The 14,776-nt window shown below is 41.7% G+C and overlaps 1 protein-coding gene across 1 annotated transcript in view; it reads right to left on the reverse strand.

Moving 5' to 3' along the window:
* The window catches only part of LOC114590694 (myosin-3), a 32,181-nt gene extending 17,629 nt beyond the window's left edge, over positions 1 to 14,552 (reverse strand). Inside the window, exons 1-20 of the mRNA XM_028717082.2 lie at positions 14,464 to 14,552; positions 10,268 to 10,479; positions 9,683 to 9,826; positions 9,445 to 9,601; positions 9,218 to 9,245; positions 8,990 to 9,104; positions 6,989 to 7,081; positions 5,807 to 5,870; positions 5,630 to 5,728; positions 5,318 to 5,421; positions 5,104 to 5,242; positions 4,668 to 4,786; positions 3,808 to 3,957; positions 3,250 to 3,420; positions 2,421 to 2,730; positions 1,802 to 1,881; positions 1,125 to 1,212; positions 921 to 1,038; positions 400 to 523; positions 183 to 319 (exon numbers count right to left, since the gene is read on the reverse strand). Of these exons, the coding sequence (XP_028572915.2) occupies positions 183 to 319; positions 400 to 523; positions 921 to 1,038; positions 1,125 to 1,212; positions 1,802 to 1,881; positions 2,421 to 2,730; positions 3,250 to 3,420; positions 3,808 to 3,957; positions 4,668 to 4,786; positions 5,104 to 5,242; positions 5,318 to 5,421; positions 5,630 to 5,728; positions 5,807 to 5,870; positions 6,989 to 7,081; positions 8,990 to 9,104; positions 9,218 to 9,245; positions 9,445 to 9,601; positions 9,683 to 9,826; positions 10,268 to 10,471 (2,444 nt within the window). The 5' untranslated portion in view covers positions 10,472 to 10,479; positions 14,464 to 14,552. The remainder of the gene's footprint in view (positions 1 to 182; positions 320 to 399; positions 524 to 920; positions 1,039 to 1,124; positions 1,213 to 1,801; positions 1,882 to 2,420; positions 2,731 to 3,249; positions 3,421 to 3,807; positions 3,958 to 4,667; positions 4,787 to 5,103; positions 5,243 to 5,317; positions 5,422 to 5,629; positions 5,729 to 5,806; positions 5,871 to 6,988; positions 7,082 to 8,989; positions 9,105 to 9,217; positions 9,246 to 9,444; positions 9,602 to 9,682; positions 9,827 to 10,267; positions 10,480 to 14,463) is intronic.
* Between the last annotated feature and the right edge of the window lie 224 nt (positions 14,553 to 14,776).

The following is a 14,776-nucleotide window of genomic DNA, read 5'->3' on the forward strand; positions in this document are numbered from 1 at the left end:
AGGCACAACACAGAGGGGGGGGGCAGGAGAAGTGGAAATTTTAAGGAGTGTTTCAAAAATATCATTTGAAGGGTATCTTTCCTCTAACACTTCTGGGGAGTCAAGGTAAGGGCGGGAGGGGGGGGGCTCTGCATCTAGCAAAGTGAAGCTCCCTGGTGTAAACCTGGGGAGAAACATGATACCTTCTTTCCACCATTTTTTGGTATTCTGTTCTCATGAGGTACCCTCTGCACATAGCTTGTGTGCGAGTGATGAGCAATGCTAGACGTTCGTCTCTCATCTCTTCCAAAAGGCCCAGCAACCCAGCCTTGAAAAACACCTAAAAAGAGAAGGCAAAGTATAGTCGCTGCCCAAGTAGAGCCACTGCTTGTACTCTTCTCAGCACAGAGAAGTGCTTACTTTGGTGTGTCCAAATTTGTACTGGGTGTGATCAATATCAATAGATCCCAGCAGTTTCTCACAGGCTTTCTTGCTGTCCATAAACTGGCCCTCTGGGATAGCACTAGCATTCAGAACGCGGTATCTGTCCATTTAAACACAAACAGGTTTTAGCGCTCTAAACAGTGGAGAAGGAAGAAGCTCTTTCCCACTAGCAAACACTTCTAAACAGCTTAGGTAACTGCCCATAAATAGGCAGCAAGATTGTGGTTAGTTTGAGGTGGCTACGATACTTTTTATCCAAATATTTATTTGTATTGTACAAAATCCTAAAGGGAAGTTCCCCAGGCAAAAACAGTGAGGGCAGGGCAGCATTAAAAAGCATATTTTCTGCAAAAAAATCCCATTGAATCTAAATTATAGTATAGAAAGTGATGCTCAAGCAGGCACAGGTGTCATTGTTATCCAGAATTCTAGACAGTGTTTTCCTAACAAATTGCCTCAATGCAAATTAGGAAGATCACAATAAATGTAGCTGAGACCTTTGTTTAAAATCCCCATATAAGATTCTGTTTGGAAATCCCTTCCTGCAGATTCGAATGCCTTCAAGCACTCCATTACACCGTAGCTGGTGCAGAACAAGCCTGTGATCCATTGCACCTGTGGAAGAGAAAATCTAAATAGCAGCTTTCCCTGATACTTGACTGAACTCCTGCTGGAAATTGATGTCAGATTGTCTTAGTTACCTGGAGTTTTAGTTTCATTGGGGATGATGCAGCGCACAAAATGTGGGTGAGTTGTCCGCAAGTTGGTCATCAGTTTGTTCAAATTTTCCTGTAATTTGGAAATTTATATTAAATGCTGTTAAAATTTTATTATAAAAAGAGCCATATTATATTTATTTACAAATGTTCTTCTTCTTCCACATACCCTAAAATAAAATTGAAATGTGTAGGCTAATAAGGTCTGCTCCCCAAAAATGGAAACAAGATTAACTTATTTGTTACATTTACTGTACTTACCCCCCACTCCAAGATCTAAACCTTATTATATACAAGCTTAATACCCATAAGCACACGTTTAATATTGTTTATTTTATCATTTCCAATTATTATACTTTCTGATCCCTTTGTAATTTAAGTAGATGACGATCACATGAAAAAAGCAAAATTGTTGGGGTGTGTTGTTGGTGTTGTTTTAAAAAATGTACCCACCTCAGATGCATGATCAGTTTAGTCCAGCATTCAGTTTCCAACAAAGGATCAAAGTCAAATGCATCACTGGGTGATATATGCTCTTAGGCACATCTATAAGCCGTCCACCATTTGAGCTAATGGCACCACATATGCAAACTATTGACTATCCAATTAATGAGATTTGCTTCTACGAAAATATATTTATTGCAGCGGGGCACCTGCCTTACCCTGAAAAGTGCAGAAACAGTTTGGAAGGAAGACCCCTTCTTCTTGGCAGCTTTCTTCTTAGTAGCACCACCACTTTCAGCTGCAAAACAAGACGTAAGTACAATTGGTGATATTTCTGGTCAGCCATTCTGGCTATCCTTCTAACCATGGTCAGTGCAAGAGGTCACACAATTTTAAGCCACATATAATAGATCAGGGTGGCCCAAATTTTCATACCAAGTGGGCCAAAAGACACGGAACCTACAGGCCACACACTGCCTTGTCTCAGGGGTGGGGTGGGGAGTGAGGCCAAAATTTGACACACACACCCAAGTCCCTGCAGTGCCTTCCCAAAGCTGGCTAAGTGAGGCACCAGGCTTTGAGGAGGAGGCTTTGGCTTGGTTCTAGAGCCCTCACACCGCCTCCCAAAGCTGGGAAAGCACTAACTAGGCTTTGGGAAGGAGGAGGGAGGACTCTAGGACCCTATCAGAGCCCTCACACCTCCTGCCCAAAGTCCAGTGCCTTGCTTAGCCAGCTTTGGGAAGGCAGCATGAGAACTGGGGGGTGCATCAAATGTTGCCAGAAATGGCCTTGAGGGCCATGTGTTGGACCACTCTGTAATAGATGAAGATAACATACCATCCTCTATGGTAGCAAAGGCAGCATAAAGATTGGCCAGAATCTTAATGGATGATTTCTGATAGAGTCCCACAACCGTTTCATTCAAAGGGTCTTTGTTCTTCTCCAGCCAGCCAGCGATATTGTAGTCCACAATCCCTGCATAGTGGACCAAGGAGAAGTGGGCCTCAGGCTTGCCTTTGACAGGCTTAGGTTTCTGGAAATTAGCAGATTTTCCAAGATGCTGGTCATAGAGCTTGTTCTTGAAAGAAGAGTCAGTTGCCTTAGGAAACATGCACTCTTCTTCCAGGATGGAGAAAATGCCCATTGGCTAAATGGAAAAACAAACAAGTTTTATTTCAAATATATATTTCTATGAAGTAGATATTTATTTACAAGGCAACAGGGGTGGATCTACTATAAAACTAATGAAGCTGAAGCTTCAGGGGCCCTAATCCCGGAGGGGTCCCAGAAGTGACGTTATTCCACATTGCTTTGAAAAAAATGGATCTAGTAGATCCAGTTTCAGTCACATGACTCAAACTGATTAATTTTTTGCTGTATGTATTTCACCAATTCCAAAGTTTGAGAGTCAGTAGCACAGATGTTGTAAAGGTGAAGTGTCACAGTACAGCAATTTTAAGCAAAATCTGAGATGTAGTAGTTCACACACACACACACACACACACACACACACACACACATATCTGTCATAGAACAACCCCATTGAGGAAGATAACAGCGGCTACCCAGACCTTGTTGCTGGTCGTGAAGGGGTCCCAATAACAGTTCAAGTTCCAGGGCCTCAAAAATCAAGGTCCACCACTGCAAGACAATATGGCAAATGTACCTTCTCAATAAGCTCAATGCAGGCAGCCAAATCCATTCCAAAGTCTATGAAAGTCCACTCAATCCCCTCCTTCTTGTATTCCTCTTGTTCCAGCACAAACATGTGATGGTTGAAAAACTGTTGCAGTTTCTCATTGGTGAAGTTGATGCAGAGCTGCTCCAGGCTGTTGAACTAACACCAGAATATATTATGTTAATATGATGGCTTTGGCTTCAAAGGTACGCAGGTAAGCAGTTTTTAGAATTAATTCTTCACAATTTTTAGAGGAAAGAAGGGGGCAATGCAGAAGGGAATAGTGGAATATTTTCTTAATTAATGGTACCTCTTTGAGGTTAGGGAGGAACTTGTCCCTCTCCAAAAGGGAAGAGAAGGTGCGAGCATGGGAAATTATTCTTCCCTTTCCCCAGCTCCCCATATCACCCATTACAACCATGCTCTGGGACAGAGTGCACAAGGCAAAATACATTTATATAAAGCTGACTTTCTGGAACAAGTTCAGCCTAGGCAGTTAATTTGGCTGTTACAAGAGAGGCAAGAAGTTGCAATGGGTCCACATACCTCAAAGATTTCAAAGCCTGCAATATCTAAGACCCCAATGAAGTGTTGCCTGGACAGCTTTGTATCCAGCTGTTGGTTGATGCGAAGTACCATCCAGAAAAAGAGCTTTTCATAGACAGATTTGGAAAGGGCATTGACAGCATGATGCACCTGCAGGCAACAGTCCAGACAGTTAGGGGCCACTACATAGTTAAACAACGTTGCTGAAACAAGTCACTGCACAAGTTGTTAGAGCTCAGTTGGTAGAGCATAAGGCTGTTAACCTCAGGGTTGTGGGTTTGAGCCCCACGTTGGGCAAAATATTCCTGCATTGCAGGGGGTTGGACTAGAAGACCCTTGTGGCCCCTTCCAATTGTGATTCTATGAATCACTGTCTGGCCTAGGATATGGAATGACCCAGGAATGATAGTGTTAGCTAGTTAAGATGGAAACTGAATGATCCCAGCTCAGAAACCCACCACAAGAGGTGAGTAGCTTCAATATCTGATCTTTCTGCTTCAAACTTCTCCTTCCAAGTTGGGTTGGGGAATACAAGTTGCTTTACCACAGGGCTTCCTGAAAAAAGATGATGATGGTACTGGGTGTCATGTGGATGTTGTCTCATCTCACCAGAAATTCCTCTCTATCTATCCCAAAGCACTGCAAATGCCCTATGGGTTCCCTGCTGGTGTGACCTCTTCTGAATAGTGCTCCAGTGGCATTAATCTAGCTGGGATGGATGTTACCAGGAGAAAACAGATTTTCCCCCAAACTTGTAAGTCCTTACTAAGCAGCATACTGAAAGGAAGAAATGTACCTTGCCTGAGTAAGAGCCCCTCACGTAAGCTAATAAATGTTTTTGATCTGATGCATGGCCTCACCTGGTCCACTGTTTGACCTTTGGTCACGTATTCATTTCCCACTTTCACTCGGGGAAAGCATAGGGCTTTCAGTAAATCTGAAGAATTCAGGCCCATCAGATAAGCTGCTTTGTCAGCCTCTACAAAACAACATATGAGAAGCAAATATGGATGGAACTCTTTCAGGACAGCCAGAAAGCAATAATCATTTGAGAATGGGATAGTCTCAATTAAAGTTGTAGCTGCAATTGTAATTTACTCATTGAAATTATGACAGGGAGAGTGATTCAGATTAATTGCCAAAAGCTGAGGAAGAACTGTATATAATCTCTTTTAATGTGAAATCTTTCCAGGGATGCTTTGCACACCTCATGGGAAAATTCTCTCTCCGCCCCCCCCCCCCAATGAGATCTGGAAACTGGCTTTTTTTTAATGCTGTATGCCAGGGATCTGTTACCTTCACTGCCATCTGGCTCTGCCTGCTCCTCTCGTGGTTTCTGCTTAAACTTCATGTTCCCATAATGCATCACTGCCCCAGTTAGTTTATAGATTCCAACTCTCTCTTCAGCAGTGAAGCCCAGGATGTCTATAGCCGTCTGTAAGATAGTTCATGCAGCAATTAGCTGAAATTGTTACTCAGTATTTATATTAGCAGCAGCACTTATACTTACATCTGTAGCTATTAGTTCCTCTTGGTCATCTATGCTTTGTACTGAAATCTCCCCTTGGCTTATAAATGGGTAGTCGTAAGGGTTTGTTGTAATGAGAAGCATTTCTGAAATGAAATTAGAAGAGTCTGATAATCGCCACATAACATCTTGGATTAAGATACAGAAGGAGAGTTAATGGTTCTGAGCAATTCTCTCTCTCCCTCCCCACTCAGTTCTGTGTAGCTCTGGTTGAGCAACTAACATAAAATCCTCTTCTGCTTTACCAGATAATTTGAGACATTCAGGAAGGAAATAAATGAGAACCCTGCTTACCAATAAGTTCAGGCTTCTTATTGGAGAGAATCTGATAGAAAATATGGTAACTTCTCTCAGCCTTCAGCTGAAAAGTTACTCTTGATTTTTCCAGCAGATCTGCAACAAAGATTCACATTTAATGTTTGTAAACCTGGTTTAATATTTGACTGGCTGTGCTCCAATCGGGATACTTACAGGTCTCAATATCTGCAGAGGCCAGCTTTCCAGTGGCACCAAAATGAATCCGAATGAATTTGCCCTGCAAAGTACAGAGAAAAAAAGTCATAACAGAGATCCAGGTCATTTCAGAAAACACAACTACCAGGATTAGATCTATTATGGATTTTTCATTTTAACATTTTTGCTTGTTTGTTTATTTATTGGAATTGCTTCTTATGTTTCTGGATGGAAGGGGCATTGTTTTCTGTGCTAAGTTTCTATTTTTAATGGAAGGTGTTAGTTGCTTTGGTGGCTCAGTTGAAAAACCAAAAGATGAGATATACCGTACTGGCCTGAATATAAGCCACACTTTTTTTTCCAAATTCCGACCGTGAAAAGTTAAAGTGCGGCTGAAATTCATGACCTTACAAAAATTGGCTTTTACGATATCGCTGTAGGATTTTCTATTACATTTGCCATTTATGGGTGTGAGTGCCTGCAGAATTTTAAAGGAGCGTCTTATATTTGGGTATTGTCTTTTTTTTCTTTTTTCCCTTTGAATTTTAAAGGTGCGGCTTATTTGCTGGTGCAGCTTATATTCGGGCCAATATGGTAACTGTTTCAATAAACAAATGATTTCTGTAGACAGGGCCAGTCCTCTTAGTAGGCAGAGTGAAGCAGCTGCTTCAGGTGGCAAATGTTGAGGACTGATGCTAGAGGTGTTGAAGGACAAATATGTCTGATGTACAGCCTGTCCTGTGCCTCCTAAGCTAGTCTGCTAACCTCAAGTACATAAGAAAATGCTATTCTACTGCTAGAGCTGAATCCCAGCTTTTGGCTATTTGCATTTATTGATGTGCACAGCTCAGCTTCCTTCTCTGAAATGCATCAATTTGCAAGCTGCTTTCTTAAAATGAGATAAGTTTAGAAGACATGAAAAGATGCTACTGAAGCACTTCAAAGTCTTGGCACTGGTGTACAACTTATCAAAGACAAACAAGAATTTGAAATCTTTACGTAAAACTGATATATGAATTGCCTGTTAATTTCTCAGCAACTACAAAGCAAGCCACATCTCTTCAGCGGGACTTCCTCCAGGGCAACACCTTCATGATCAGTCCCAGGATGTGAAATGCAAACACAACAATGAGACAGCTGATATTATTGGCTAAAAAATTGATAACGACTTTTAGATCCTGCAATGTATGCACCACTCACAAAGCGAGAGGAATTGTCATTCCTGACAGTCTTGGCATTTCCAAAGGCCTCCAATAGGGGATTGGCACTGATGATCTGATCTTCAAGTGTCCCCTATAAAAGGAAAGGAAAGGAAATATTTGAAAAGTGAATAATAAAGCAATGGAAGTAATATTGAATGTAACAGCTATTGAATGTACATGAATAAATACACAATACTTTGGGCACAATGCTGTGCTCACAATGCTATATTCTACAGCTAAGTGTTAGCTTTCCGCATTAGTTTTCATGAAAAACTACCCCTTAACTTGTTTCACTCTCCAATTTGACCAAGTCTTAATTAGATCCTTAAGTCTGATTAACGTGAAGAATGCCTGGGTCATGAATGGCCCTTGACTCATATTTCTGTTCATTTTAGGACAAGTGATGTGTTCATTATTCCCTACACCAAGCAGGGATCTGAAAGTGACTCAAAGGATTAAAGTGAGAAGGTGTCTGTTGCATGCATCCTTATAGCTACTGTATGATCCCTTCCCAGTTTGTTTGGTTTTTTTGGAAGTTTGACTTTGAATTGCTCTGGTAGAGAGAGGAAGGGAATGAAGAAATGAAAGAATGAAAAAGGGAGGAAAAGAAAGGAAGAGAGACAGGAGACAGGAAACTGTAATAAACTAATGGTGAATTAAGAAACAGTTTGTGGCCACGCCTTTCCAACTACATCCTTTTTCCCTGGAACAAGATACAAAAGTGTGGTTAGAACAGCAGGAAATTCTCTGTGCATCTCAACTAGATGCAGAACCATTCCTGTGTGAGGGATGATTTGTCCCTTCTACCACCTGGACTGCTGTCCATGGTACTGTGTTGCTTAGCCTTAAAAGGTAAAGGTAAAGGTACCCCTGACCATTAGGTCCAGTCGTGACCAACTCTGGGGTTGCAGTGCTCTATGGGCCGAGGGAGCCGCTGTTTGTCTGCAGACAGCTTCCGGGTCATGTGGCCAGCATGACTAAGCCGCTTCTGGTGAACCAGAGCAGCGCACGGAAACACCATTTACCTTCCCGCCGCAGCGGTTCCTATTTATCTACTTGCACTTTGACGTGCTTTCGAACTGCTAGGTTGGCAGGAGCAGGGACCAAGCAACGGGAGCTCACGCCATCGCGGGGATTCGAACCGCCGACCTTCTGATCAGCAAGTCATAGGCTCTGTGGTTTAACCCACAGCGCCACCTGCGTCCCACTGCTTAGCCTTAGAGGCACCCTTAGACTAGTGGCTGGATATACCCACATTTTACAACCCGTTTCGGGCAGAGGAAGATAGGTAATGCAAAAAAAGAAAAAAGAACAACATACTCTTCAACCACTTCCCTTTCTCAGCAGTTGCCGTGAAAATTATTGAGATGCTGTATGCTGGAAGTGCTACGTAGCTTTTTATTGTAACAGCTCTGGAAGCAAGTGTCATGAGGACATCACAGAATGAATGAATTATTGCTTAGAAATCCACAGCCCTTATTTTACAGAAAAAGCATGGTTTAAAAAAATCTTCATGAGGCTATCCAATGTGGATCCAGTAAGTGAAGTCTCAGGGCTTGGTGGATTGTGATACTTTGGCTGTAAGCCCCATTGTTTTTTAATCGATAAAGGAAATTCTATAGACCTGATCACTTAACAGAACAGAGTACAGTCGTACCTTGGTTTTCGAACAGCCTAGTTCCCGAACGTTTTGGCTCCTGAATGCCGCAGACCTGGAAGTGACTGTTCTGGTTTGCAAACTATTTTTGGAAGCTGAATGTCCAACAGGGCTCCAAATTGGCTGCAAGAGGTTCCTGCAGCTAATCAGAAGCCGCACTTTGGTTTCTGAATGTTTTGGAAGTCGAACGGACTTCTGGAACAGATTCTGTTTGACTTCCAAGGTATGACTGTATTTGTAACAATCAGGAAGTTGTTCAGAGTCTATGGTTCTTCAGCAGTGCCTTTTGTATGCTTACAACCACAGGTTTATTTGCACTAATGCCAGCCCATCTCGCCCTACCTTCATCTTGGATTGAGATTCCTTTTTCTTGGCTCCTTCTCCAGTAGCTGCAATTGTTGCAAAGTACTGGATGACACGCTTGGTGTTGACAGTCTTTCCAGCACCAGATTCTCCACTGTCACGAAAAAAGCAAGCAAGCATCATGTAAAGAAAAATGGAGGACCATTACTTATGTTATAATTGTACTTTGGCAATATGAAGTAGGACAAACCCAAAGCATCTGCTTACGTGATCAGGATAGACTGGTTTTCGCGATCTGCCAAAAGGAAAGGGAGAAGCATGCTCATTATGCTGCAGAGGCATATGCTGAGTTACAGGTTCAACCACTGGATTAATTTCCCTCAAATCTGGGCATGTGATAAAAGTTTACTAAGCCTGATGGTATCATGATTGTTCCTCCAATTCCCTTCTGCTTATAACACCTTATTCCCCTTTCAGTTGTGAAGTATACGTACCAGTTAGCATGAACTGATAGGCGTTGTCAGAGATGGAGAATATGTGAGGAGGCACTTCTGTGCGCTTTTTGCCCCGATAGCCAGCCACCACTTCTGGATTGTAGACAGGCAGCCATTTGTATGGATTAACAGTGACACAGAAAAGGCCCGAGTAGGTCTGCATGAAAACCAATAAAAATACTGTTAGACTCTGTCCCTTTGGGGATTCCTTTCTGTGGACCAGGATAACACCACTTACATAAATCATCCAGGAGCTGTAGCGATCTTTGAGGTTATACAAAACAGCAGGTTCATGCAGATGCGTCAGCATTGCCATGTCCTCAATTCTGTCAAACTTAGGTGGGTTCATAGAATACACATCATCTGGCTTGACAGTCAGAGTCTGAAATGCAAAGGAAGGACTTTTGATGAGGAATGGTTACTTCACAATGCAAGTTTGCAATACAAATGAAATTATTTCAATCGTGATGGCATATATTTAGGACCCACACTATTTTTGCGATTTTTTAAAATAATTGTAAGTTTTTAAAACTTTTTAATGTTGTGTTTTAAATAATTGTAACCCACCCTGGGATCTTGGGGTGAAATGTAGGATGATGATGATAATAATACCACCACCTATCTTCAGGACAGACCGAAAACTCTTTGTGTAAAAATTAATATACATATTATAGAGATGTTTTCAGTAGCTCATCCCAGCAGTTTAAGTGCTTCGCAAATTTTGTCCCCATTATGATCAGAACAATCCAGTTGGAAAATCTTAGCACATGTTTATTGAAAAGGAGGACTCCACACTCCACCCCAAATCTTCAAAGACACTCACCCTGCCATCATCTGTGTCCACGGTAGTTTTGCCACCTTCAGTGCCCTTGATTTTCCCTTTGGCATATTCCTCCTTTGGATCAGCCACAAAGCAATAGGTCTTGGCATCAAAGGGTTGGTTCTGAGCCTCTATTCGCTCCTTCTCAGATTTTCGGAGAAAGGGGGCAGCCACCCCAAAAACCTCCATTTCTGCATCACTGCTCATTGCTGCAGCTAAACGTGAGACAGGAGGGTGAGTCCTTATTCTGTGGAAGTCTAGGGAACCTGAACTAGAGACATCATGTTCAGACAATACCAGACATGCTCCCTATTCCTAAATCTAATGGAGTGTGCAGCAGCGTGAATGACCCCTTTTGTAAGCAGAACAGAAGGTCCAGCTATTCCCACAAGCTCCCATTTTCTCTGTAATCCTGACATTATGTACTACGCCAGGGGTATACAATGTACAGGCAGGGACCGGGCTTACATCCCAGACCGCGCCCACCCCCACCCCCCATGTCAGTGTGCCCGTGTAAGACTGCACTGCACCACCCTGTTCTGCTCCCACCCCATTCCAAACCTTTTTGTGACATTTTTGTGATGTCTTTGGGTCACTTTCAGATTTGGGCCAATGTACATGGACAAGTTTAAAACAGTTGTTGCCTTTAGTGTCACCCAGGTGTTATTGGACTCCAGTTCCCATCAGCTCAAGCCAGTGTTGATGATGGGAGCTGAAGTTCAAAAACACCTGAAATATGTGGCATTGGATAGCTCACACTAAATTCTGGGCACACTCTCCCTTCAGTTTTCTATAATCCAATCGTTCTGTCTCCTGAAAGATCACTAGCTTACTTATGTCTACCTATTTGCCCTTAATATGCTTCTTATGTTGCTTTATTTTTATCTGCAACTGTCCTAAGAACTTTGTTAAAGGGCAAAATATCAATGCCAAGGAGAATTAAGAATGAATATAAGTAAATTGCCATTTTGAAGCAAATAACAACAATAGTGAGGATAGTTTAGCATCCATGAAATAGTTGCACAAATACAAAATCTGGAATCTAGAAAAGAATGCAGCACCTTGCCATTGATTTTTTTTTAAGTTTCAAAAGGAAGCATAATAATTTGAAAGAAATAATGAAATACAGAAGTAATTATCACAATTGCATCCTGCCCTGTGATAATTTTGACAGAAAACAGAAATTATGCAAAACAATTGCATGTAACTTAGCCTGATTTGTATATTCGAGTCAAATTAGTTACTTTGGTATAGAATTGATATTATTATAATTCTGTGAATGGCCTATCTGGTGCAGAAAGAAATCAGTTGTTTATGTTACCTTTGGTAGGATCACTCCTCTTTTTGGAGCCATCCAAACCCACCCAAAGAGACCAAATGTGGCTTGCTTGCTTCTTTGAGTGCTTTTAAATCTAGTCATCTAGCATGTGTTGCTTGTCACAGCAAGGCCTGAGATGGGTGGGTTGGGGTTTTTTTTAGTTCTACACATTCCTTAAGCATAGTTCTTTGGTGAGGAAGCACCTCTGTTGTGCCTCCTATTTTCCAAGTTACATTTTATTGGCTCAGAACATGGGATGAGATGAACAAGTAAGATGGTAACAGGAACTCCTGGGCAGGGGGAAAACTTGGTTTACTCCCACTTTCAGCGTTCTTGCACTCAGTGTAAATGGAAGCCCCCTTTTCTTTCATCAGGTTGTGTCTGTGTTGCTGTTGAATGTGCCTGTGTACTGGGAAAGGGGAGGAAGGAGAGAAGGGGGTAGTGGCTGTGAAAATATAAGATTACTTGAGATATGAAGTGGCACCTGTGCTTAGCAGAATGTTGATTGAATTCTGCAGTCTCTGTGTTGAGTGGATGGGAAGGAGCATGTGTCTGCATGTGCTGTGAGTGAGAAACAAAGAACCCTCCACCATCTGCTGCAGGCAGTTTCAGGGGATGGAACTGCTGCTTCTGATGATGAGAGATTAGGGATCTCACTTGGGAAAGAGATCATATTAAACATCTTCCGGAGGAGTAGCCATGTTCCTCTATTGCAGTGAAAACAACGGAGTGTTGTGGCTGCTTAAAAGACTAACACATTTATTGGCGATAAGCTTTCAAAGATTACAGTCCACTTCATCAGAGGTGTGAAGTGTTCTCCTTAGTTATAGGGAGGTGTGTGTCTGTGTATGCGCACGCGCATGGTTTGTGGGGAGGATTGTAAAGGCGAGGTCAGAGAGAAATGAAATGCAGAAAAAGTATAGATAGTGACAATTACATACTTAGCAATGGTAATTCACATAACAGTTCAGGATGACACAGACACCCTGGCAATGGTAAGCCAGTGAACACATAAAAACCTACAAATTACCATATTTTTCACTCTATAAGACGCACCAGACCACAAGTTTTTGGAGGAGGAAAACAAGAAAAAAAAATATTCTGAATCTCAGAAGCCAGAACAGCAAGAGGGATCGCTGCGCAGTGAAAGCAGCAATCCCTCTTGCTGTTCTGGCTTCTGTGATAGTTGCACAGCCTGCATTCGCTCCAGAAGACGCACACACATTTCCCCTTACTTTTTAGGAGGGAAAAAGTGAGTCTTATAGAGCAAAAAATACGGTAATTTGTTTCCACAAGTGATAACATTCAAGTGCCTGATGTATTGTAATTCAGGGACTGGCCTATTTGTAAAATGCAGATGGGTATTGTTGGCAGATATCATATCACATATCACATTAGCAGATGTGGAGGCGAATGAACCCCTGCAGTTGTGGGTGACATTATTAGGTCCTGTGATAGTGTTTCCAGAGTAGATATGCAGAGAGCGATAGAATCATACAATTGTAGAGCTGGATGGGACTATGAGAGTCCTCTAGTCCATCCCCCTGCAATGCAAGAATCTTCTACTCGATGTGGGGCTCAAACCCATGATTAAGAGGCCTGTTTAGGGACGTTTTTACAATGTGTGACATTATAATGTATTTTTAATCTTTGTTGGAAGCCGCCCAGAGTGGCTGGGGAAATCCAGCCAGATGGGCGGGGTACAAATAATATATTATTATTATTATTATTATTATTATTATTATTATTATTATTATTATTAAATAATGCTCTACCAGCTGAACTACCCAAGGCATCTGGATCTGCCAGAGGGGCTGCTTCCTATGTCAATATCTTTTTGATATGTGCTGTTGTTGCTGCTAAGTAGCTGTTTTTGGTAGGGTGCTATCTGAATGTCAGTATATAGACCTACCACTGTGAGAGAATGAGAGTACCGTACATTTCAGCCTTCCAAGACGCTTTGTAAAAGTTCTTAAACTAATCATCCTAGAGCAAAATACCTTCAAAGGGAGAGTGCTGTGTGAAACCAATGAATTACAATTTATCTACATTTTCATTTGGAAAGATCCAACATTAGTCATGCTAGGAGTAGTTCCATTGACTTCTGTGGGTCTACTCTGAATGTGACAAACATTGACTATCACTTGTGAACTGAACTGAGACAAAGGATTTTTTTAGCACAATACATGTGTTAATTGGCTCACCGATGTCAGGGTCATTGAGAACTGTTATTTGTCTGATGCCCTTTTAAATGTGTGGTGGAAGGGGGGGATTATTGATTTGTTTTTGTTCTTATTTTCATTATGCATTTTGTGTTTTTTATAATGTAATTTTCTGTTGCGAACTGCCCTGAGATCTACAGGTAGAGGGTAGTATACTAAAAAAACTAAATAACTAAGTACTTTTCTACATTTTATTTCTCTCTGACCTCACTTTACACAACCCCCTCATCCCAACTCATGTGTATGTACACCTATAACTCAAGATAACACTTCATGCATCTGATGAAGTAGATTGTAGTCCATAAAACTTCATGCCATTTTAAATTAGTTCATCTTTAAGATGCTGTAAGTCTCTTCGCCAAATACTGAATGCCGGAAAATGATAACATAAGTGCATGGGAGATTGGTTTTTTCACGAAATGGCCCGCCTATTTCTTAGAATGTCATTCCTTCACCCACAATTTGCAGGCAGGAAAGTCAAAGTATAGGGAGGTACTTTCTCTCTCCTCAATACACAAGCACAGAAGCACTGCAGTTATTATCACTCCACAGCAGACTGACTGAGAAAATGAAATTGCATCACACAAAAAGTATCAATAAATGTCATTTGGGAGGTGGGGTAGGGGTGGGACACATAGCGCCACACCTTGACTTCTCACCTTTTTATTTTCCACTCCCAACAGAAAGAAGAAAGGAACTGGATGAAATAAGACGTCTAATCTAGAAAGGAGCAGAGAGCGTAAGCATTCATGAGTCCAGGATCCTCAACAGCTGAGAATTTTTTAGAATCTCAAAATACACTACAGAAATGGACCCTCTTCCCCCTAAAATTCCTCCTCAGAGCAAAGTGCCTTTAAGCTCAGCTATAGTATAGCTGCCCTTATTGTCTAAATTAACACTTGGTTGCTTTGAGATCTCTCCCAAAGCTCTGGAGTATGTTGCCCATATTGCAGGAGGGAGGGGGTAGGGGAT

The sequence above is a fragment of the Podarcis muralis genome, chromosome 2 (genome assembly GCF_964188315.1).
Source record: "Podarcis muralis chromosome 2, rPodMur119.hap1.1, whole genome shotgun sequence".
In the NCBI taxonomy this organism is placed as follows: domain Eukaryota; kingdom Metazoa; phylum Chordata; class Lepidosauria; order Squamata; family Lacertidae; genus Podarcis; species Podarcis muralis.